Below are 22,776 nucleotides of genomic sequence, written 5' to 3'. Positions count from 1 at the left end.
AATAAATACAAATACTGAATCTATAGGAAATATTTTATGCAGTGAAAATATTATTTTTTTCCCCAAAGGACTACCAGTTTTCCAAGATGATTACTTACTAAATAATCCTTCCCCTTCTCACTGATTTGTAATGCCTTATTTATCATATATTCAAACGTTATATACTACATGGTCTAAATAAGAGGAATTGTATTTCAGTGATCTATTCTTCCATTAATATGTTTTAGTATCCTGTCTGATAGATTAATTCTCCTCCATTACTTTTATGTTTCAAAATTGAAACTCTACTCTTCTGGTCTACTATTTTTTCCCAAACTTTTCAAACACCTAACTCCCTCCCCACCCTGCGATCATTCACTGGATTTTTAATGAACTCCACTGAACCTGTAAAATATATGTATTTTTATTTCACAGCTCTTAAAGTTTGTCACCTTCTTCTAAGTCATATGTGTTTCTCATTGGTATTACTCTAAATTTTCGCATTCCGGTCTCTCAGGAACAGCATATTTCTTTGTGTTTTCTAATTTGTAACTTCTGGCATAGTTCTATTGCACTGACTCTGGTTAGCTACACCAGTTCAATACCTGAGTAACTCTTAAGTTTTTAATTTACTCAACTTAGGTGAGGATACAGAAAGTTTCACATTGGATAGAAGAAGATAAGCAGAGAAGGCCATAGCTGCATTAGTTTTTGCTAGTTATAATTTCGTATCAGGTTAACATTAAGGAGAAAAATTCCACACACACAAAAAAACAAAGACAATACTCTTTTATATGGGCCTCTTATTTATATTAGCCACATCAAACCTAACTGTCTACTCTATTCTATGATCAGGACAAGCATCTAAATCAAAATATGCACTGATCGGTACATTACGAACTATAGCCCAGACAACTAGAATAAAGAGCTTTCTTTAACTTGAGGAGGTACCTCTAACTTACTGTGATTCTCCCTCCCCCAAGCCATGAATAGTACCAGAACTAAATGAATACACAAGGCATCAAAACTTCTATTTCAAACAACAGGTTTCCCAGTAACTAGTTCACCCAGGCTGGAGTACAGTGGCACAATCTCAGCTCACTGCAACCTTTGCCTCCAGGGCTCGAGATTCTCATGCCTCAGTCTCCAGAGTAGCTGAATTACAGGTGCATGCCACTACAACCAGCTCATTTTTGTATTTTTAGTAGGGACAGAGTTTCACCATCTTGACTAGGTTAGTCTTGAACTCCTAATCTCAAGTGATCTGCTTGTCTCAGCCTCCCAAAGTGGTGGGATTACAGATGTAAGCTACCAAGCCTGGGCTCCCAGTAACTAGTTCTAATTTGATCTAAAGATTATTAAGGACTTTTTTTTTGTAATAAATGGTAGAGTCTCAGGATATCAAAGTAATTTTACATTTTACTTTTATGATGGTTATGATTCTGTTTGTCCCATTAAAATCTAGTGTAATTCATCCATTAAATACGTCAGAATATTTTAAATAATTTTCTTCATATTACATAAACGTAACACCAATTATATCTTCCCTTCTTCTCCCCAAGTCTTAGCAAACATAATTTTCAAATCAAAATGCTAAGAAGTTATTACAAATTCAAACTGCTTACCATGATACCACCATTTTGTTTTCTTTGGATTCTTGTTACATGTTCGCACATAAAAAGAATTATCTGGTGGTCGTCTCTGAAACAAAAAAGAATTTAAATAGACAAGTCAAAAAACAGTAAAACTAAGGGAGAGACAGTTTTAATAAAAGCTTAAGCAAAATTAACACAAAATGCATAAAAAACAATATAAACATGGACAGTATATCTAAAAGAATAAAAACTAAAACTGTATTCCAGGAAATGCAGATGCTTAACACCTAAATTAAAAAATAAGAATAAGGGTGTTTGTGTGTGATCTGTGTTAGGTTCCAGTGTTATCAGGAGGGAATGACTATTACACCAGAAGGGGCAACATTAAGTTGTAAAGAATTTTGGTTTGATGTATCTTGTTAGTTCCCTGGAAATAATTTAATAAATACCTTTGGGAGTTCATTAAAAGTCAGTCCAGGTGAGGTGGCTCAGTCTGTAATCCTGGCACTTTAGGAGGTCAAGGTGGGAGGATCACTTGAGCCCAGGAGTTCAAGACCAGCCTGGGCAACATAGTGAGACCTCATCTCTATTAAAAAACAAAACTGGGCAGACACCGTGGCTCACGCCTGTAATCCCAGTACTTTGGGAGGCCAAGGCAGGTGAATCACCTGAGGTCAGGAGTTAGAGACCAGCCTGGCCAACATGGTGAAATCCAGTCTCCACTAAAAATACAAAAAAAAAAAAAAAAAAAATAGCTGGGGATGGTGACGGGCACCTGTAATCCCAGATACCTGGGAGGCTGAGGCAGAAGAATTGCTTGAACCCAGGAGGCAGAAGTTGCAGTGAGCCCAGATTGTACCACTGAACTCCAGCCTACATGACAAGTGAGACTCTGTCTCATAAATAAATAAACAAAACAAAAAACCAGAAAAGCCTACTGAACTAGATTTGCCTAGAGAAGTCAAGCAACGTACAAACCTCCACAAAGAACTTTTTTTTTTTAACTATAATAGAATAACATCAAAGATAGACCAGAAGATTCTGTTTCTAAACAATACTCGAGAAAAAAGGGGAAAATATATATATTGGCATATCTATTATAATTGGCCTCTCTGCTGTACTTATGCCCTGACTAGAACAATATGAGAGATATATGGCAGCTCTGCAAGGGAGCTACATCAGATAAAGTGACGCCAACAACACTGAAGATGTATTATGGAAGAGATTTTTACTGAAATCTATTGGATATTAACCAGACAAAAGAAAATGTTACTCTCTACACAGACTTGGAAAAGTCAAATTTGTATCAGAGCTATATTAAAGTTTATAGATATGATAGCTAACCTTATCCTTTAGTCTCCTTTATGCTGACTTTCAGAATCATCCTGATAACTTATTTTCCTATACTTAAATATTTTATAGTGTATACATAGGATTTATTTTCAGACTTAAATCTGCTTAGCTAAGCCAATGAAAATGAGAGATTAGGGGAATCCTTTCCTCTACCTGAGGCTAACAAAAATAAGTGTGTTATGACATCATTTAAGGAAAGTCTAACCAGAAAGCAATGGTGAGTAGGACTCTGTGACAGCAGGACGGAAAACAGCAAGTCAATTTGACACTTCTAAAACTCATATATATAACTATCGTCCTAGTTGAGCCTCATAATGCCCTTGTGTGTTAATATTAATTTCATTTAACAACAAAAAAATGTTACAGCACAAGACATTAAAGTATTCCAAGTTAATCTGGGGACACAATTAGAGAAAATTCCTAAAAAATTAATATTATGAAATTAGATACTTCAAGGAAGGGATGATTCTACAAAGTCAAATCTATGTTCATATGGAATTGGTACTACTACAGCAAGTAATTTCACAAATTCATTTTATGTATATATTGATTAGAACCCAAGAATCATCAGAAAAGTCTTCAAAAAATATTTAGAAAAAAATACTCATTCTCATTTGCTTAAATCACCTATCTCCCTGATAAGTGATCAGGGAGACACTGTTCTTAGAAAAGAAACTATACAAAAGAAATCTTATGAAATTGTTTTAGGAATGGGATACAAACTGAAAAGTGTGAACGATATAAGTGTATTATAAAGGCATGCAAGTAAAGTGGCATTTACTGAAAGGCCCATGATCAAAATATCAGAAATTATCTTTAATCCATTGTAATCTAATGACATACTGAATTTAAATACCTTCAGCTCATGGAACCACTCCTGACTGTGTAAAAGGTAATTGGAATAAAAGAATTATGACTAAAGTCTCAAACACCTAAAGTAAAATATTTTAATACTAATAGAATTATAAAGTAAAGCCCATAGAACCATGTCTACTACAGAATAAAATTTACCCATTTTAATAGTAAAACGTTTAAGTGGGTATTTAAAATACTGTTTTGTTTTGTTTTGTTTTGTTTGAGGCAGAGTCTTGCTCTACTGGCCAGGCTGGAGTGCAGTGGTACAATCGCAGCTTACTGCAACCTTGGCCTCCTGGGTTTAAGCAATTCTCGTGCATCAGCCACCCAAGTAGCTGGGTCTACAGGCATGTACCACCACACCCGGCTAATTTATTTTTAGTTGATGTGGTTTAGCCATTTTGCCTAGGCTGGTCTCGAACTCCTGGCCTCAAGTGATCCACTGCACGTTGCCTAAAAGACTTTTTTAAGGTTTCTTTTGAGCTAGATCCCCTCAATGCCAAAGAAAATTTTCTTTTCATTTTTGTAACTTATCACTTAACACAGTAAAAATAGCACATACTAGGAAATTTTTTAAATGTTATATTTCATGGAAATCTTGACTTCCAGATCATCTTGGTTAAACACATTATACAATGGTAACAGTAAAAATATAGTTTATTAGTGCTTTAAATGGAATGATTAGTCTTATACTAAGTATGCAAGAAACACTACTAGCAGACGATTAGAATGTAAGGGGAACAGTGAAGGTTAGATGATGATGAAGGAAACATACAGAATATAGTCATTCTCTAGTTTTTAATAATACATTTAAATGTAAACAAAATCTAATAATTATGAGGTACATGCAAGAGTATATACAGATATCACTGACGTTCACCACTTCATAACTTTGTTATTAAATCCTGTTGTTACCATCTTACCTTTCTATAGACTTAAAGCATAACAGGAACATAGAAGGCCTCGTACCCACAAACTGCTTTGCCCTACACATAAAAGTTTAATACTTGTATGTGTTGGGGTGGGTGAGAGGAGAAAATATAAAAGCAATAAGCAAGAAATGAGTAAAAACAAAACAAAAGCAGGCCGGGCGTGGTGGCTCACGCCTGTAATTCCAGCACTTTGGAAGATCGAGGCGGGTGGATCACGAGGTCAAGAGATTGAGACCATCCTGGTCAACAAGGTGAAACCACGTCTCTACTAAAAATACAAAAATTGGCCGGGCGCGGTGGCTCACGCCTGTAATCCCAGCACTTTGGAAGGCCGAGGCGGGTGGATCACGAAGTCAAGAGATCGAGACCATCCTGGTCAACATGGTGAAACCCCGTCTCTACTAAAAATACAAAAAATTAGCTGGGCGTGGTGGCGCATGCCTGTAGTCCCAGCTCGGGAGGCTGAGGCAGAAGAATTGCTTGAACCCAGGAGGCGGAGGTTGCGGTGAGCCGAGATCGTGCCATTGCACTCCAGCCTGGGTAACAAGAGCGAAACTCCGTCTCAAAAAAAACCAAACAAACAAACAAAAAAAAAATACAAAAATTAGCTGGGCATGGTGGCACATGCCTGTAGTCTCACCTACTCAGGAGGTTGAGGCAGGAGAATTGCTTGAACCCGGGAGGCTGAGGTTGCGGTGAGCCGAGATCGCGCCATGGCACTCTAGCCTGGGTAACAAGAGCAAACCTCCATCTCAAAAAAAAAAAAAAAAGGGCAATTTAACCCATTATTTCATATGCTGTGGCTTAGCGTGCTTCAGCATATGAAGCACTCTAAGGTAGGTTATTTTAAAATAACCTAAGATAAAATAATCATTTAAAATAAGATAGGTTATTTTAAAATAACCTATCATTTTAAAATGAACTATTATCTTAAACGTTCTCCAAATACTAATTTAATAAAAATGACAATCAGTTCAATTTGGAGAACAAAGAAGAAAACTGCAAAACACAAATAGCTCCCTAACTACTAAGGCAAATTTGTTTTTCCTTCAAACAGAATGTAAAAGGAAACCCTCATGGGGATTTAAGAGGGATTTTAAAATGTAGAAATACGTTAATATTATGCTATACTAACCCTCAAACAGGAATGACAAGAGGACCAGAAATGCATAGAGGATTCAGACATCTTTAAAGGGTATCCTAAATTTATGTCTGTATTTTAAATTTACTGTATTATTTTTGAGATGGAGTCTCACTCAGTCACCTAGGCTGGAGTACAGCGGCGTGATGTTGGCTCACTGAAACCTCTGCCTGCTGGGTTCAAGTGATTCTCCTACCACAAGTCTCTCACACAGCTGGGATTAGAAGTGCACACCATCACACCCAGATAATTTTTGTCTTTTTAGAAGAGATAGGTTTCACCATGTTGGCCAGGCTGGCCTCTAACTCCTGACCTCAGGTGATCTGCCTGCTTCGGCCTCCCAGCAAAGTGCTGGGATTACAGGTGTGAGCCACGGAAGCCAGCCTACATTTTAAATTTAGGAAGTGGTTTTTTCTTTCTGTTTCCCACCCCCTCCCCTGCCCCCACTTCCATTAGACAGACACAGAATCTGTGGATTAATAAAGGAGAACAGGAAGAAACGTCCTGAAAATTCTACTGTTAAATTGGTCTTCCTCCTTCAACCTAATTATTAGGATAGGAAAGCTCTGGTTCCTGGAAAATTCTCTGAAACATGCTGGTAGAGTGGGAGCTGGCAGAGGGGAGAAGGAAGCTATGATGCATATTTCTGAGGCTTTCCACCGTGAAATCCACAAAAAGAATTTCTTGTACAGTTTTACCCTGTGCATGCTTTTGGGAATAAAATCAGATTATTTAAGAACATGTGCACACATTTCCTATTTTAAAAAATATGAAACATTAAGTCTAGCTTCTATCCCATTCAACATTTAAAACTTCTACTTGGAATGAAAAGGTATCAAAATAACCTTCCAATTTATTATTAAACATGAAATTCCCTATAGTTTTAAAATAAAAAGGCTAAGTCCTTCCTCCAAATAAAAATAATTACATATTAAAATTGTTTATCTACCTAAACTGAGAGAAGAGATATTTTCTGGAGTAATTCTGAAAAGTCCTACCTTTTCTTTGCAGCTGGAAAGCATGCTAATAATGCTAAGACAAACTGATTGGACTGAGAGCGCTGGGGACCAGTCTTCTGTTAGAATGGATAAACAGATATGACCATTGCTATAAACATGAGGATGAACAGGAATATTTTCACCAGTAAACATGACCTAAGAGAGAATAAAATTCCATTAAAACTCAAATATTCTCTATTACCAAAAACTAAAATAGTCTCCACATAGAACAAATATTGACTGTATAAAAACAAAATAAAAACAAACCAAAATCAGTTCCAGGAACATTATAAACAACTGCTTATTTGTTTACTCTCATTAACTCAGTAAGTACTGGTTTCACTGAATGAATAACCACGTAGTAGGGAAAAGAATCCAAATTATTTTTTATTTTGGTTATTTTTGATAAATTCTCCTTAAAAATTCTAAACTAACTACATATTTTTTCACTGTAAGAATGACTTTTTCAAATTCTATTCATTGCTCTCTGTATATAAAAATCAAGTATGTTAAAATTCCCAACAAAAATATTCAATTTTGGGAAAATATAAATGACAGGTGGTAGGAATACTCATACTACTACTACCTGTTACAATGTTAGCTCTAAGGTGCATGTGCAAAGGGAAATGATTGCTATATATCCCAACTCCTCTAAATTCACACATCCATTATGACAGGCACAAGTTACCAGCTGTTAATCAGTAAATAACTATGTGCCTAGACAAAAAATACAAAAGCTGACCAAGTCTCCCAACTGCTTGCTATTCTACTCTACTTTTCCTTTTACTCAATTCTTGTAACAGTTTTTCCTTTCTCTATCTTGCCTCAGCAATGTTTTGAATGGTAATAAATCCATGATTTTCTTGCTTTGCCCTAATAATTTAATAAATATCCTATAGTATTTTTTCTTAAACTTGTTTACCTACACAAATAGGCAGGAGAATAAATTCATATATCCTGAGGAATCTGTAAGCATAGTCCAAAGTTGTCTGAGAAAGCAGAAGTCTTATGTTTATACTGTGTACTATATTTATTCTGCAGGTTAGTAGCAATTCCTAACTCCTGATCTCACCATTAAAAAAAAATAAAAAATAAAAAAACATAGCTGAAAATCTGGTTAAAAATACAAATTTGAGGCCGGGTGCGATGGCTCATGCCTGTAATCCCAACACTTTGGGAGGCTAAGGCGGGTGGTGGATCACCTGAGGTCAGGAGTTCGAGACAAGTCTGGCCAACATGGTGAAACCCTGCCCTCTATTAAAAATACAAAAATTAGCTAGGTGTGGTGGCAGGCACCTGCACTCTCAGCTACTCAGGAGGCTGAGGCAAGAGAATTTCTGGAACCTGGAGATAGAGGTTATCGTGAATTGAGATCGCGCCACTGCACTGCAGACTGGGCAACAATAGTGAGACAAATTCAAGTGTCCTACTTTCACAGATTCCGATTTAGTAAACATTAGATTTTTATAAAGCTCATCAGATATAAACCAACAATTCCTAAATCAGATTTACAGCATCTCTCTCAGCCCTGCAACCTGCCTCATATCCAACTATAGCAGAGTACTAGTAAGGAGAAATCTTACCTTAAATTATAGCAGAAACTGACAAAAGATACACAAGTATTGCTTTAGACATACCCTTTTCTCTTTAAAGAGCAGAAAAAAGAACCAGTCACGTAAGTATAAATAGAGTAAGGTATGCTACAGTTTAATACGGAATATGTTATAGGAAATTCCCATAAGCTAAGGTTTTATAGATATTCTAAGTATCTAGCTATGAATCTGATTTTGTCACAATTTTAAAAGACTTACATGTTAACAAAGCAGTCTTTCATATGAGTAGGAGTCTTCTAATAATTCAAATATTTTAACTAACATATGGGACACATTTCCTTGGCTGAGGCTACATAAGACAGCAAAAGGCATTTTTCCCCCCAAAGGAATGATTTTCCATACTTGCATGTTTCTTTTTTTTTTTTTTCCCTCTTTAAATTCTGGACATCGACCCTGTATTCCCACTTAAAAAAAAAAGCTAAAAAGCAAAAGTAAAGTCTCAAAATAAGAGAAATCAAGTGACTCATCCCACCTAATTACACGAGGCCCCTGAAAGGACTTTGACTTTGTAATGGCTATGCTCTAAGCACGCCATTTATCTTAATTATCCCTCTCCGTGCTAGTGCCCTCTTCATTACTTTTTGCTAAAAAAAAGTATTCCTCTGTAAAAGAAAACATGCTTAAATGGTCTTATAGTTCTACACTTTGAGTCTGTCAATATTTTTTTAATAAAATTTTATTTCTAATAAATATGAACTACTGTTTTTACATCATATACATCTGATATTACCATGTGTTAGTTATAGATGTGGAAAATGGGAGTTTACAAATCTTATAGAATATGCATCTGCGTTGGGGTATTCATTTTGCCATAAAAAGCCATTTGACCAGTAGGATATTTTCACTAAAACACAAGCAATACTCAGGAGTTCATTATCTGGCCACAATTGTTTTTTAAAAGAGATTTTTTTCCAGTAAGGTCTGTCTCAAGAAGTCAAGCACAATAATGATCTGAAAGTGCAAACAAAACAAAACAAACAAAACAAAACAAACAAAAAAAACTGCCAAATTATCTTCTTTGGCAAAACTGAATCACCAACCTTTTAAGAAAAAAGCAACACGAAGGTTACCACAGGATGTTTCCACCAGCCAATTCAGAGCACAAAGAAAGCAGTATTTATCCTAAAGAGAAATGGTTATAAACTAAATCACCTGGCCTGAGAGCCAGAGGTAGGCATGAACCAAAAGGAACTCAGGAGAAAAGAGAGAAAAGGGATGAGTAGCAGTAGAAAACACCTACAGCAGCAGCAGTAGACATTCTGTAAGCAAAGAAGAGAGCCAGAAACAAGACGACAGAAACAACTCTGAAGTAAAACGGGACTAAGATAAAAATAATTCAGATCTCAATAACCTTTAAATAAAACAGCAGGGGCTTTTTAACATTCTGCATGCGGGGCAAATTCATGATACTTTTAGCAACCTGAAAATTTTAGCAACCAAAAGAAGGGAAATTAATTATTTGCATATATTATATAATAGGTTAGGGCCTAACTGGCCAGATACAGAATTTTAGAAGTTTATCTAAACATGGAAAGGGTGAATTTACATGCCAGAGGTGAATTTCTGGAAGAAGAAAAAAAAAAAGGAAAAAATTTTTTCAATAGTTCATTCATATAAAAGGCAAATAAGCACAGATTCCACAAATAGCATTTTTTCTTTTCTTTTCTTTTCTTTTTGAGACAGAGTTTCACCCTTGTTGCCCAGGCTATAGTACAATGGCACGATCTTGGCTCACTGCAACCTTCTCCTCCCCAGTTCAAACAATTCTCCTGTCTCAGCCTCCCAAGTAGCTGAGATTACAGGTATGCGACACCACACCCAGCTAATTTATTACAATGACTTAACAAAAATCAATAACTGAAAGTAGACTTGTAATTGTACACTTCTATATGTTTATACACTTTACCAAAAACCTCTGCATTATTGCTAAGAACAAAATAAAGGATGGATATTAGGTAACTTTGTAAAATGAAATTCAAGAATTTCCAAACATCAAACCCAGTACTGAAAGACCTTATGGTACTGAGATCTTACCACAAAGGAGGCAAACTACTGTTCAGACTACTGGTGCAGAGGTAGGTAGAAACTCAATCACCTAATATGGTGTCAAGCTAGGTCAAAACACAGTATATACAAATGAGCAGTACAAAACAATATAATTATAAAAGCCAATCTACAATATGGATACCAATGTTTTTCCAGGGACAGTATGAGGAAAATGTGTTCTCTGATTACAATTATAAGCAAATCATAGTACTTAATGTGTAACTACATAAACTGACCATACAAGCAATGAGTTTATTGTTATAATGGAAACTAAATCAGATATTTAATTATGTATAATGTATCATATAGGTAGTCTACCACAAATGGCAAGTATTTGACAAAAATGACTGGAGATTGAAATTTTAGCATAGCTTTCAATCCAATTTTCTCTTTTTAGTCCTCTCATATATATCAGCAAGCATCCATAAGTGTTTCCTGATACTCTGTAATAACCAGTACCATGCAACTACAGAAGTACTGCAAAGACAAAATTATTGGGCATAATGAAACTAAACTTGGATTGCCTTGGATGGTAATCATTCTCTTTATACTCTGTGTTCTCTCAGCCTACCGGTCTAATCCTCCGTCTTCCTCCTCCCTGACCCCCAAGTCGTCAGTGAATAGTGTTCACTGTTCACCTTCTTTTCTGGGGGCCAAAGATTTTTGACAATTTAGGGCAATAAAAATTGTCACTCAAAGACTTTGGAAAGCTTGAACATCACCTCATTAAAGAGTGGAAAATCAAACCAGGAAAAAAAGGCAAGATGAAGACATCATGAAAACAGGTTCTCAATCTCTACAATTAATGAATTTTGAATTTTGAGCAACAGAAAAGGGTCTGTGGTAAGGGGGCATAAACAGGAGAGGGTTAAAGCTTTATATTCAAGACAATTGTACTTTCAGCACCACTCTTAGTATCAAAAGGGTTTCAAATCAAAGAGACACTGTTCCTTTCCCTCTAAAATAAGTATTTATCCTACTTCTAAAATACTGAAAATTTCCTCACCAAATATTAGTTAAAAATCTCAAAAACAATAACCCTGTGTAATGGGGAGGTTTAAAGGTAGTATAAATCGGGCGCGGTGACTCACGCCTGTAATCCCAGCACTTTGGGAGGCTCAGGCAGTTGGATCATTTGCGATCAGGAGTTCCAGACAAGCCTGGCAAACATGGTGAAACCTTGTCTCTCCTAAAAATACAAAAATTAAATAAGCATTGTGGTGCATGCCTATAATCCCAGCTGCTCAAGTGGCTGAGGCAGGAGAATCGTTTGAACCCAGGAGGTGGAGGTTGCAGTGAGCAGAGATCATGCTACTGCACTCCAGCCTGAGCGACACAGTGAGACCTTGTCTCAATAAAACATAAGTAAAGGTGACATACATGTATTTCAGATTTGTTCCACTCAAATAGAATGTTTTAACAGAAAAAAGGCGTATAACTATTGGACATGTAAAGTAATGGAAGAACTTCATCTTGGATGTAGACACAAAAAGTAGTAGGAGTGTCAAGATACTAAGCTTGAGGACTTCAGAGGTTTTTGGTTTTTTTTTTTTTTTTTGGTTTTGTTTTGTTTTTGAGATGGAGTCTCACTCTATTGCCCAGGGTGGAATGCAGTGGTGTGATCTTGGCTCACTGCAACCTCCACCTCCTCAGTTCAAACAATTCTCCTGCCTCAGCCTCTGAAGAGCTGGGACTACAGGAGCATACCACCACGCCTAGCTAATTCTTGCATTTTTAGTAGCGGTTTCACCATGTTGGCCAGGCTAGTCTCAAATTCCTGACCTCAGGTGATCTGCACTCGTTGGCCTCCAAAGTGCTGGGATTACAGCCATGAGCCACCACACTCAGCTGTGGACTTCAGAGTTTTGATGGAGATGAGCCATCTCTCCTAATATCTATGAGAGAAATGTCAAGCTTCTTTCACACTGCAAGATCCTTTTTGATGAGCCCCAAAACATCCTTCCACTCTCTTCTCCTGCTGTAACCTCCACATGTATCGACACATAAAACTACAACAGCTAATATGCTCATAAATCTGAAGAGGACAAGTCCTTTCACACTTTGCCCTATATTTTTCACATAAACTCTTTGTCCTTTAAGGCCCAATTCAACCTTGTTTTCCCTTTTGCTCCCAAAGCATACAATTCAAACTTCAGTTAACTGTCTGTACAGCTGCATACGCCAAAAATCATGGAGGCTTTCATGACTCCTCTCCCTCAGTCATACTCCAAATTAATCCATAAGCAAATCCTGTTGATTCAAATGTTAAAACAGGTCCAAAATATGACCACCTTCCAAAACATCCACTGCTACCCTTCTGGTGCAAGTCACCATCATCTCACCTGGCTTACTGTAATGATCCATCTCATCTCCTTATACCTTTAATGCCCTGAACAGTTTTTATGCCACACAACAGCCAGACTGTTCCTTTTAACTTTAAATAGGACTATGTTATTCCTCTGATAAAAATCTTGCAAAGGCTTCCTCATCTCACTAAGAGTAAAAAGTCAAAATTCCTACAATGGGCTGTAAATGTCCTATACAATCTGTGATGACCCCTCCAGTCAAAATGATCTCTCTGACCGATACAGTTTGAATGTCTGTCACGTCCAAATCTCATGTTGAAATGTAACCCCCAATGTTGGAGGTGTGGGAGGTGTTTGTGGCACTGGGGTGGATGCTCTCATGAATTGCTTGGTGATGTCCTCGACAGTAAATGAGTTCTCTTGAGATTTGGTTGTTTAAGTGTGTGGCACCTTTCCACTGACTCTTGCTCTCACACTCACCATGGGAGACACCTGCTCCTTCTTTATCTTCTGCTATGACGGTAAGCTTCCTGAGGCCATCGCCAGAAGAAGATGGCAACACTATGCTTTTGTACAGCCTGCACAACTGTATAAACCTCTTTTCTTTATAAACTACCTAGTCTCAGGTATTTCTTTATAGCAGTGCAAAAATGGCCTAATACACTGACCTAGGCCTTACACTCCCCTTCCTGTTTATACACTACTCCAGGGACCCATCCTGAACGTTCCAGATTTAGAGCCTTTGCACTTTGTCTTCACCTGTTCTCTCAACTCTTTCAAATGGCTTACTCCTGCACATCTTTCAGATCTCTCCTTCAGTGTCACCTTCTCACTGAAATCTTTCCAATGACTCTATCCAATATTTCAATACCCTCATCTCCCTTTCTGTACTTTTCCCCCACCATCTTCCATAACACATGTATTGAACTCATTGCTTACTGTCTCTTCCCACAAGAATGTAAACTCCACATACGCAGGATTTTTTTTGTTTTTGCAGTTTTGGTCATCAAGGAATCACCGGCACCCAGCACAGTGTCTGTCTCACGATACATGCTCAAGAAATACAGAATGAATATTTACTTATCCAAATACTAAACAGATTATAAACTGCTTAAAGGCAAGCCCAATGCCTTTTAAATCTCTGTATTCTCTCCCCTCTCTGAGGAAGAAACAGTATTTGATGCCAAATACATGTTGAATCAACCAACCATTTCCCTGTATCCTAAGAAAACAGAATATATACATAGAAAGATACCTTCTGTATGGCTGACAGTAAATGTACATTAGTGGCAAACAGTGATGAAAAGATGCCTCATCTCTGTTTCCATATTAACTGACAAATTGTTATTATTCTTTCTTTTAAGGCAAATGACTGAGCCAAACATTTTAGAAAAGTTACTTTTTCATCATAAGACAGGACACAACATGAGGTATTAATACAACTGGGAAGAGGAAAAACACAACAAACCATAATGGTGTGTAACAGTCTTACAGATCTCATTTACAGGTACAAAGGCAGTATTTTCACAATACTTTGCAGTGCCTTTCCTTTATCTCACACTGTGATAAACTCAGTACTGCTCATGTCATGCAAAGGTGAAAAGACTTCTTTTTCTTTCTTTTTTAGAGATGGGGTCGGCCTACACTGCCCAGGCTGGTCTCAAACTCCTGGGTTTAAGTGATCCGGCTGCTTCAGCCTCTCAAAGTGCCTGGATTACAGGCATGAGCTACCACACCTAGCCAGAAAGATGAAAGACTAATTTATCTAACAAATGCTAATGCTACAGAGTTTCATCAAATAAAATTGTGGGGGGATTTTATTGCCCTAGAAGACTGATTCCAGCTGCTTTCCCAGGGCACTGGATCTCTGGAAAATTTCAGTTATTGGAAAAATCTTGACATATATAAGTACATCAAGCATTGATGTTTGACCCACTAGAATTATGTTAAACCCATACAGATTATGTATAAATACATTTTTAAAAATTTTAAAGTATTACTAGCCTCAGAGTAGTTTGGCCATTTTCCCAGTCAATGGATATTAGAATATACAGCCTCTATGCCTTAAGAGGGACTAACAGAATTAACTGATATTAAAAAAGGAATTCTCACTGGGCGTGCCTATGATCCCAATACTTTGAAAGGCCAAGGCAGGTGGATCACTTGAGGACAGGAGTTCGAGACCACCCCGGTCAACATGGAGAAACCTTTTCTCTACCAAAATTACAAAAAAATTAGCCGGGCATGGTAGCGCATGCCTATAGTTGCAGCTACTTGGGAGAGGCTGAAGGTGGAGGGAGGATGGCTTGAGCTCAGGAGGCAGAGGTTGCAGTGAGCTGAGATCATGCCACTGCACTCTAGCCTGGGCAACAGTGAGACTTTGTCTCAAAGAAATAAATACATAAATAATAATAATAATAATAATAAAACAGCTAGGCATGGTGGCACATGGCTGTAGTCCCTGCTACTCTGGAGGCTGAGGTGGAAGATCACTTGAACCCAGAAGCTGGAGGCTGCAGTGAGCTATGATTACACCATAGCATAGGTAGATTACTTTTTTTGATCTACCCCATCAAAAAAAGTGAATTAAAAAAGGAATCCTCATATTTCAAAAAGGGTGAAAATAACTGGCTTTCAAAGTTATCATTTATTCCACATATAATCTTCTACTTTGAGAGAAAATTACTGCATAGATAAGTAGGCATTTTTTTCCACACTGATACTTGCATCTAATCGGCAGTATGGTAAAGGAGGAAAGGAAAGACTTGGGTTTGGGTCTTGACTGTTCTATTAACTAGCTATTAAAACATTAACAAGGCACTTCACTTCTACAAGCTTCAATTTCTTCACATATAAAATGAGGATTAATTTACCTCCCCTAACCACTTCATTAAAAGATGTTAGAAGACAAAATCAGAATGGAAGTTAAATTACGAAGTAATTTATAGAAATATTGCCATACAGAATGCATGGAAGTGCAAAAAAAGTTAAGTTTGGATGTGACTACACAGGGACGTGAATGTCAGGCTAAAAACTTGATTCCATAGGAAATAAAAACCACTAGGAGGTTTTACTGCCAGCGGGTGGGGAATTCTGGGGAATGTGGAGTGAGACAGAGTGCTGTGGAAGTGAAGTGGGGGTGAGGGGTGTATGTGTGGTGTGTAACCAATGAGATAACTGTGCCTTCAAAGAAATCTAATGGCACCATGAGAGGATGCATAGGAATCCAAAGACCTAAAGGCTACTGTAACCATTCAATTAAAAGATAAAAACCTGGATTAGGCAGGCATGACGACTCATATATGTAATCCCAGCACTTTGGGAAGCCAAGGAGGTAGCCTTATCGCTTGCGCCTAGAAGTTCGAGGTTAGTCTGGGCAACGTGGCAAAACCCCATCTCTACAAAAAAATATAAAAATTAGCTGGGTGTGGTGGTGGCATGCACCTGTAGTCCAAGCTGCCTGGGAGGCTGAGATGGGAGGATCACTTGACCCCAGGAGGCAAAAGCTGCAGTGAGCCGAGATCGAGATCACACCTCTGTATTCCAACCTGGGTGACAAAAGCAAAACTGTCTCAAAGCAAAAAAAAAACAAAAAAAACAACTACAGCACTGACAGTAAGAAAAGAGTGGGTTGCCTTTCAAATGCAGGAGGGAGGAGTGTAGATAAAAAGAAAAATTTAATACAAAATAGATAGGTGGACAGTAACCCAGAATAAAGAAAAAAATATTCTTTATTTTGTTATTGGAAAGGTCAAATTTAGTTGTGTTAAATTTGAGATGTCTGAAGGTACTCAAGTATTTCAACAAGGGTGTGAAATTAAGCCTTAAAAAAAGAGGTGTTCTGGGAGTTGGCTGCTTAAGGCAACTGAAGGTGAAGGAAGAGTGAGAAGAGTAACAGAGTGCTGAATAAAGAACCTGGATAATACCAATTCAAAGAGCGGGCAGAAATAAAATCAGGGAAGGAGAATAAAATGAATTTGAGGTAGAACAAGAGGCAGAAATTATTACAAATGCTATAACTTACATAAATATTAAAAAAGAAATTCAACATTATTTTTAAGTTTGATATTTGATTTAGAATTAAATATTAAGGAAAGAGTTTAGACAACACGTTTTTGACTTGGTTTCATGCTTACAGAAATATTATTTTCCTTTGGTGAAAAATCTGTAAGCTCCCAGAGTAAGCCTTCCCCCACTATCTCCCTAGTCGAAAGCTTCTGGGTTGGTGTGACATAGTCTTCCTTCCCATACCATCAACGAACTTAGTTGAAGGTGGACAAATAGGCTGAAGATGAAAAGGGACTGAAATCCCGTTGTCTTCACACATTCATAGAAATAATGCTGACCAGGCAGAAAGCAACAAGAGAAAGTGATGACAATCTTCTGGAAAGATGTTTGTTTTGACTTTTTATTATAGTCTATAGATGCTTATTACAGACATCCAGAGGTCACAATAGCGCATACTCTTTCACTTAAAACAATTATCTCTTTACTTACAGCACAATAGAATAACTGACTTCTATCTCTTCTCTTACATGACTAAGAAAAGACTAAGCTGTGTTTGGTATATTGTTTAAAGCGGTAATGAAATACCATTTTCCTCCAAACAGTATACTTCAGCACTCAACAAGCTAAATTTTCAGTATCTGGGAAATATTTCAGGTATTTCGTTCTATTTTCCAGAATAGCTCATTAGCTAGCAATACCAGGAGTTGTCATTATGCTTATCACTTTAGCCAACGGATATCAAAAGCCTCAAATTTTAAAAATGAACTGCTTTGTTACAATAATTCTCTGAAGAATAAGTAATTATAGTAACTCAGTTACCTATCTTACAAAGCCAGATACCTGCAAGTCATCCTAGAGTCTTCCTTTATCTAACCTCTACCATATTTAAATAGCTCTCAAAAACATTCCTCTACCACCATTATCCCTTGTCTAAGTATTAAGCTATTAACTAAAGTAATTGGGCATAAAATTATAATAATCAGACTTTGGGTCGATGTTTAGATATTTAACATCTGGTGATAGTAATACTCTGCCCTTCCAGTACTAAGAGGTTGCAAAGATAGCAAGTCAATGCAAAACCAAAGCACTCCTTACAAAGTAAACTTTTCTCTTCACCATGTGATTCTATTATCTGACCTATGGGAAGTGCCTCCAGTTATTCCAAAATGCCAATTTCTCCCACATTCTAGAGCAGTTGTCCCCAATACTGTTGGCACAAGGGACCAGTCTGATGGAAGACAATTTTTCCATGGATGGGGTGGGGGTGTTGGATGATGGTTTTGGATTAAACTGTTCCATCTCAGATCATCAGGCATTAGATTTTCATAAGGAGCATACTACCTCAATCCCTCACTTCTGTAGTTCACAGTAAGGCTTGTACTCCTATGAGAATCTAACGCCACTGTTGATTTGACAGGAGGCAAAGCTCAGGCAGTAATGCAGCTCACTTCCTGCCGTGTGGCCCTACTCCCAACAGGCTATGGACCAGAACCAGTCCGAAACATGGAGGTTGGGGACCCCCAGCCTAGAGGCTTGGTTAGATTTCTATTCCCTTTTCTGCTAGCATTTATAGATAAGAAACAAACAGAATAATTTTAGAAGCACAAATGCAGTAAAGCCCTAATCCCAATGAAGTGTAATGTTCATAGTATCTTGCTTATATTACAAATAAGATATTGAAATAACAAATCCATCTACATACATATAACTGATTTATATGTTTTTACTTAGTCAGACATCACTGGCATTTAGCTATCTAAAAAAAAAAAAAATTTAAAGCAAGGCAATTACCTGAGGAGAGTCAAAAGGATATCGACTACTAAATTTAAATAGAAGTTGAAACTTTTCCCCTTCATATAAGGTACCTGGTGCACCTTCCATGTCTACAATCCACCTAGAATAGAAAAGGCAAATTAAAAACTTAAGATAATAGAGACTGGGGTAAGGAGGAGAAAAGAGAACACCAACTACTTCCTATACACTAAGCACTGGGACAAGAGTTGTTTATTCGTAACAGCAGTTGCCAGCCTCACAATAACTCTGAGTGAGTGTTAATACTCATGACATATCCCTTTCTCTGACACTCAGGTGTTAAATAACCAGATCAAGGTGAGACAGCTAGCAAAAGACAGAGCCAGGTCTAAAAAAGCAAACAAAATAAAAACTCAAACTTAGGTGTGCCAACACCAAAGCCTGTGCTCTTCCTACTTGATTTATACTACCTAATTTTTCCAAAGTATCATTTCTACAATGCTGATATTATGTATTCTACACATAATATCAAACTAATCAACTGCCTGTCTGATTATTACTGGTGGAAGCCATGGAGAAATACATATAGACAATGACAACAGAAAACTGTAGCTGTCAGACTTATTTTTCTCATCAACATTCTAGAGAAGATTCCCAGGGAAAGGGGAACTAAACTGACATCAGTCCACTTACTCTGAGAGTTAAGCAAAGCTTTGTAGTGCCTTTCCTTTATCTCACACTATGTTTCAATTGTTTAATAAAGTCCAGAATAGGCTGGGCACGGTGGCTCACGCCTGTAATCCCAGCACTTTGGGAGGCCGAGGTGGGTGGATCACGAGGTCAAGAGATCGAGATCGTCCTGGTCAACATGGTGAAACTCCGTCTCTACTAAAAATACAAAAAATTAGCTGGGCATGGTGGTGCGTGCCTGTAATCCCAGCTACTCAGGAGGCTGAGGCAGGAGAATTGGCTGAACCTAAGAGGCAGAGGTTGCGGTGAACCGTGATTGCGCCATTGCACTCCAGCCTGGGTAACGAGCGAAACGCTATCTCAAAAAAAAAAAAAAAAAAAAAAGTCCAGAATAGATTTCTATGGCATCTATGCAAGTCTATTTTCATATGTAACAATCATAAATATAAACGTGTTTTTATTTTTTAGTCTATATACTGTTTCTTGCTATTTTAAGATGGGGGAAGAATAAGGGATAATGACAAGCAAAGATAACAGGGCAGCAGCCAAGCACGGTGGCTCAAGCCTGTAATTCCAGGACTTTGAGAGGCTGAGGTGGACAGATGATGAGGTCAGGAAATCAAGACCATCCTGGCTAACATGAAGCCCCATCTCTACAAAAAAAAAATTAGCCAGGCATGGTTGTGTGCGCCCGTAATCCCAGCTACTCAGGAGGCTCAGGCAGGAGAATCACTTGAACCCAGGAGGCAGAGGTTATAGTGAGCCGAGATAATACCACTACACTCCTGCCTGGGCAACAGAGCAAGACTTTGTCTCAAAAAAAAAAAAAAAAAAAAGATAACAGGGCAGCATTAGAAGCAAAAGTGAACTGAAGTCATTAGAAGCAAAAGTGAACTGAAGTCATTAACAGTGAGTTCCTACTTATAGCTCTGTCACTTATAATTATTGTACACCTAGCCAATTCTCTTGAACTTTTCAGGTATTAAACTTTCTTGTATTTTAAAATACAAGAAAACAAAAGGAAGACAGAAAACACAGTGCTGGGATTCTAGTCATCACCATGTATCATGAACTTAGGAATATGTAAAATGATAAATATGTCTATTCACTAAAAGAAATCAGCTACTGTATACAGACTCTTAAGAACATAGCTATTCATTTTTAGAATGCATGTTGAGTACCATACACGGTAATGAAAGATATAACCACAGACCCAAAAGACAATATTTTATAGTGAAATTAGACAGTTATAACTTAAGTTATACTGAAGTGGCAATTACAGTTAATCTTAACTAGTTGTGTAAGGCCTCTCCAGTTTTAACTACCTCAATAATAAAACAGAAAATAATTACCTCATAGTGTTGCTGGAAAGATAAGTGACCCCATATATGTAAAAAAACCTAGCACATTCCTGAATCAGAGCCAAAGCATGGTAAATTAAATACAAGACAAAAGCTGCATACAGAACAAAATCTCTCTCTCTCTATTTTGTTTTTGAGACACAGTCTCACTCCGTTGCCCAGGCTGGAGTGCAATGGTGTGATCTCAACTCACTGCAACCTCTGCCTCCCGGGTTCAAGTGATACTCCTTCCTCAGACTCCCAAGTAGCTGAGATTACAGGCGTGTACTACCACGCCCACCTAATTTTTCTATTTTTAGTAGAGACAGGATTTTGCCAGGTTCGTCAGGCTGGTTTCCAACTCCTGACCTCTTGATCCGCTTGCCTTGGCCTCCCAAAGTGCTGGGATTACAGGCATGAGCCACCACGCCAGACCCAAAGAAACTCCCCCTTTATATATTAGGTCCTTCACAGTCTTTTAAATTCCTTTATTTTTCCACCCACATCCACTAGACAGTGATACTCCCAAGAAAAATGGTGGTCTTTCATTCTGTTTAAATGGTAATTTTAGGACATACAACGTAAATTTACGTATGACCTATACTAACAAGCACAGCTTTTAAATAAGAGCTAAGCGAGTATCTCATCAATCCTTATAGTATCTGTATGACAGGTCAAAGACAGAATAACTTCCAAGAGTTTCAGGTACTTTGTAATAACTTTTTTTTTTTTTTTTTTTTTTTTTTTTGAGACAGGGTCTTATTCTGTCAACTAGGCTGGAGTGCTGCAGCACAATCAGGGCTCACTGCAGCCCTGACCTCCTGGGCTCAAGTGACTCCCGCCTCAGACTCCCGAGTAGCTGGGAACACAGACACACACCACCATGCCCAGCTAACTTTTTAAATTTTTCCTTTTTTAAGTAGAGATGGGGTCTCCCCATGTTGCCCAGGGTGGTCTGGAACTCCTGGGCTTAAGGGATCCTCCCGCCCTGCCTCAGTCTCCCAAAGCATTGAGATTACAGGCATGATCCACCATACCAGGCCTAATAACTTTTTATTACTTAATAAAGTAATATATGTTTAGTGTAGAAACTTCAGAAAAGTATAAAGAAAAATCACCCAGTGATAACCACTGTGAAAGTTTTTGGGGGTACACTTCATTCTAGTCATTTTGTTTCCTAGCCTATATGAAATGGCAGTCCAGTAGCTGTATTTTGTACACACTTAAATTACATAAACTTCTGGCCGGGCGCAGTGGCTCAAGCCTGTAATCCCAGCACTTTGGGAGGCCGAGGCAGGTGAATCACAAGGTCAAGAGATCGAGACCATCCTGGTCAACATGGTGAAACCCCGTCTCTACTAAAAATACAAAACATTAGCTGGGCATGGTGGCGCGTGCCTGTAATCCCAGCTACTCAGGAGGCTGAGGCAGGAGAATTGCCTAAACCCAGGAGGCGGAGGTTGCGGTGAGCCAAGATCGTGCCATTGCACTCCAGCCTGGGTAACAAGAGTGAAACTCCGTCTCAAAAAAAAAAAAAAAAAAAAAAAAATTACATAAATTTAAACCATCAGGGTTTGTGATTCCATTCATCAGCATATGCCCCAGATAAAGGATGTGATGAGACTACATGTGTTGTGTTGTTCTCTCAATCAGTCTCAGTTCTTTAACACCTGTGAGTACCTAGTAATCTGTAATTCTAATGTTTAAGCATTAGAATTTTTTATTTCTTCATACATCATGGTTCCTAATCAAAGACAGAACCATCTATTCCACTCTGGAGGAAAAACTGGGTTTGGCGGATTTATTAAAAGAGAATACAGACCAATAAGGTCTTACTTAAGGATTTTTCAGAGATAATTATAACTATACAAAATTTTTACCTTACATGCTGACTACAGACTATAACTCAAGTGATACCATTATTTACTGCACTGCCTTGACAAATCTTTTCCATATTATTGATATTTATACCATTCCCAAATTATCCCTAGAATTAGTAATGCTGAAATGAGTATAGTTAGTTCTAAGTCTTTTTCTTTATCTGTTCCTTTCTTAGGATGGTGAGTAGTAGGTCAAATAGGATAGTACAGGCAGTGCTCAACTTACGACTGTGGTGGGGACCACGGAACGGTCGTAACACGATTTGGCCCTAAGTTGAGTAGGCTATA

General features: G+C 37.8%; 1 protein-coding gene across 2 annotated transcripts in view; it reads right to left on the bottom strand.

The window, feature by feature from the left end:
- Positions 1–22,776, bottom strand: part of UBE2W (ubiquitin conjugating enzyme E2 W) — a 77,205-nt gene that overhangs the window by 13,834 nt on the left and 40,595 nt on the right. For both annotated transcript variants that reach the window (XM_074386982.1, XM_003940686.3), the window contains 3 exons: positions 18,618–18,720; positions 6,854–7,009; positions 1,605–1,680 (listed from right to left, as the gene is read on the bottom strand). In XM_074386982.1, the coding sequence (XP_074243083.1) occupies positions 1,605–1,680; positions 6,854–7,009; positions 18,618–18,720 (335 nt within the window). The remainder of the gene's footprint in view (positions 1–1,604; positions 1,681–6,853; positions 7,010–18,617; positions 18,721–22,776) is intronic.

The sequence above is a fragment of the Saimiri boliviensis genome, chromosome 15, assembly GCF_048565385.1.
Source record: "Saimiri boliviensis isolate mSaiBol1 chromosome 15, mSaiBol1.pri, whole genome shotgun sequence".
Taxonomy (NCBI): domain Eukaryota; kingdom Metazoa; phylum Chordata; class Mammalia; order Primates; family Cebidae; genus Saimiri; species Saimiri boliviensis.
Note: the sequence above shows the minus strand (reverse complement) of the source record. Positions and strands in the feature narration are given on the sequence as shown.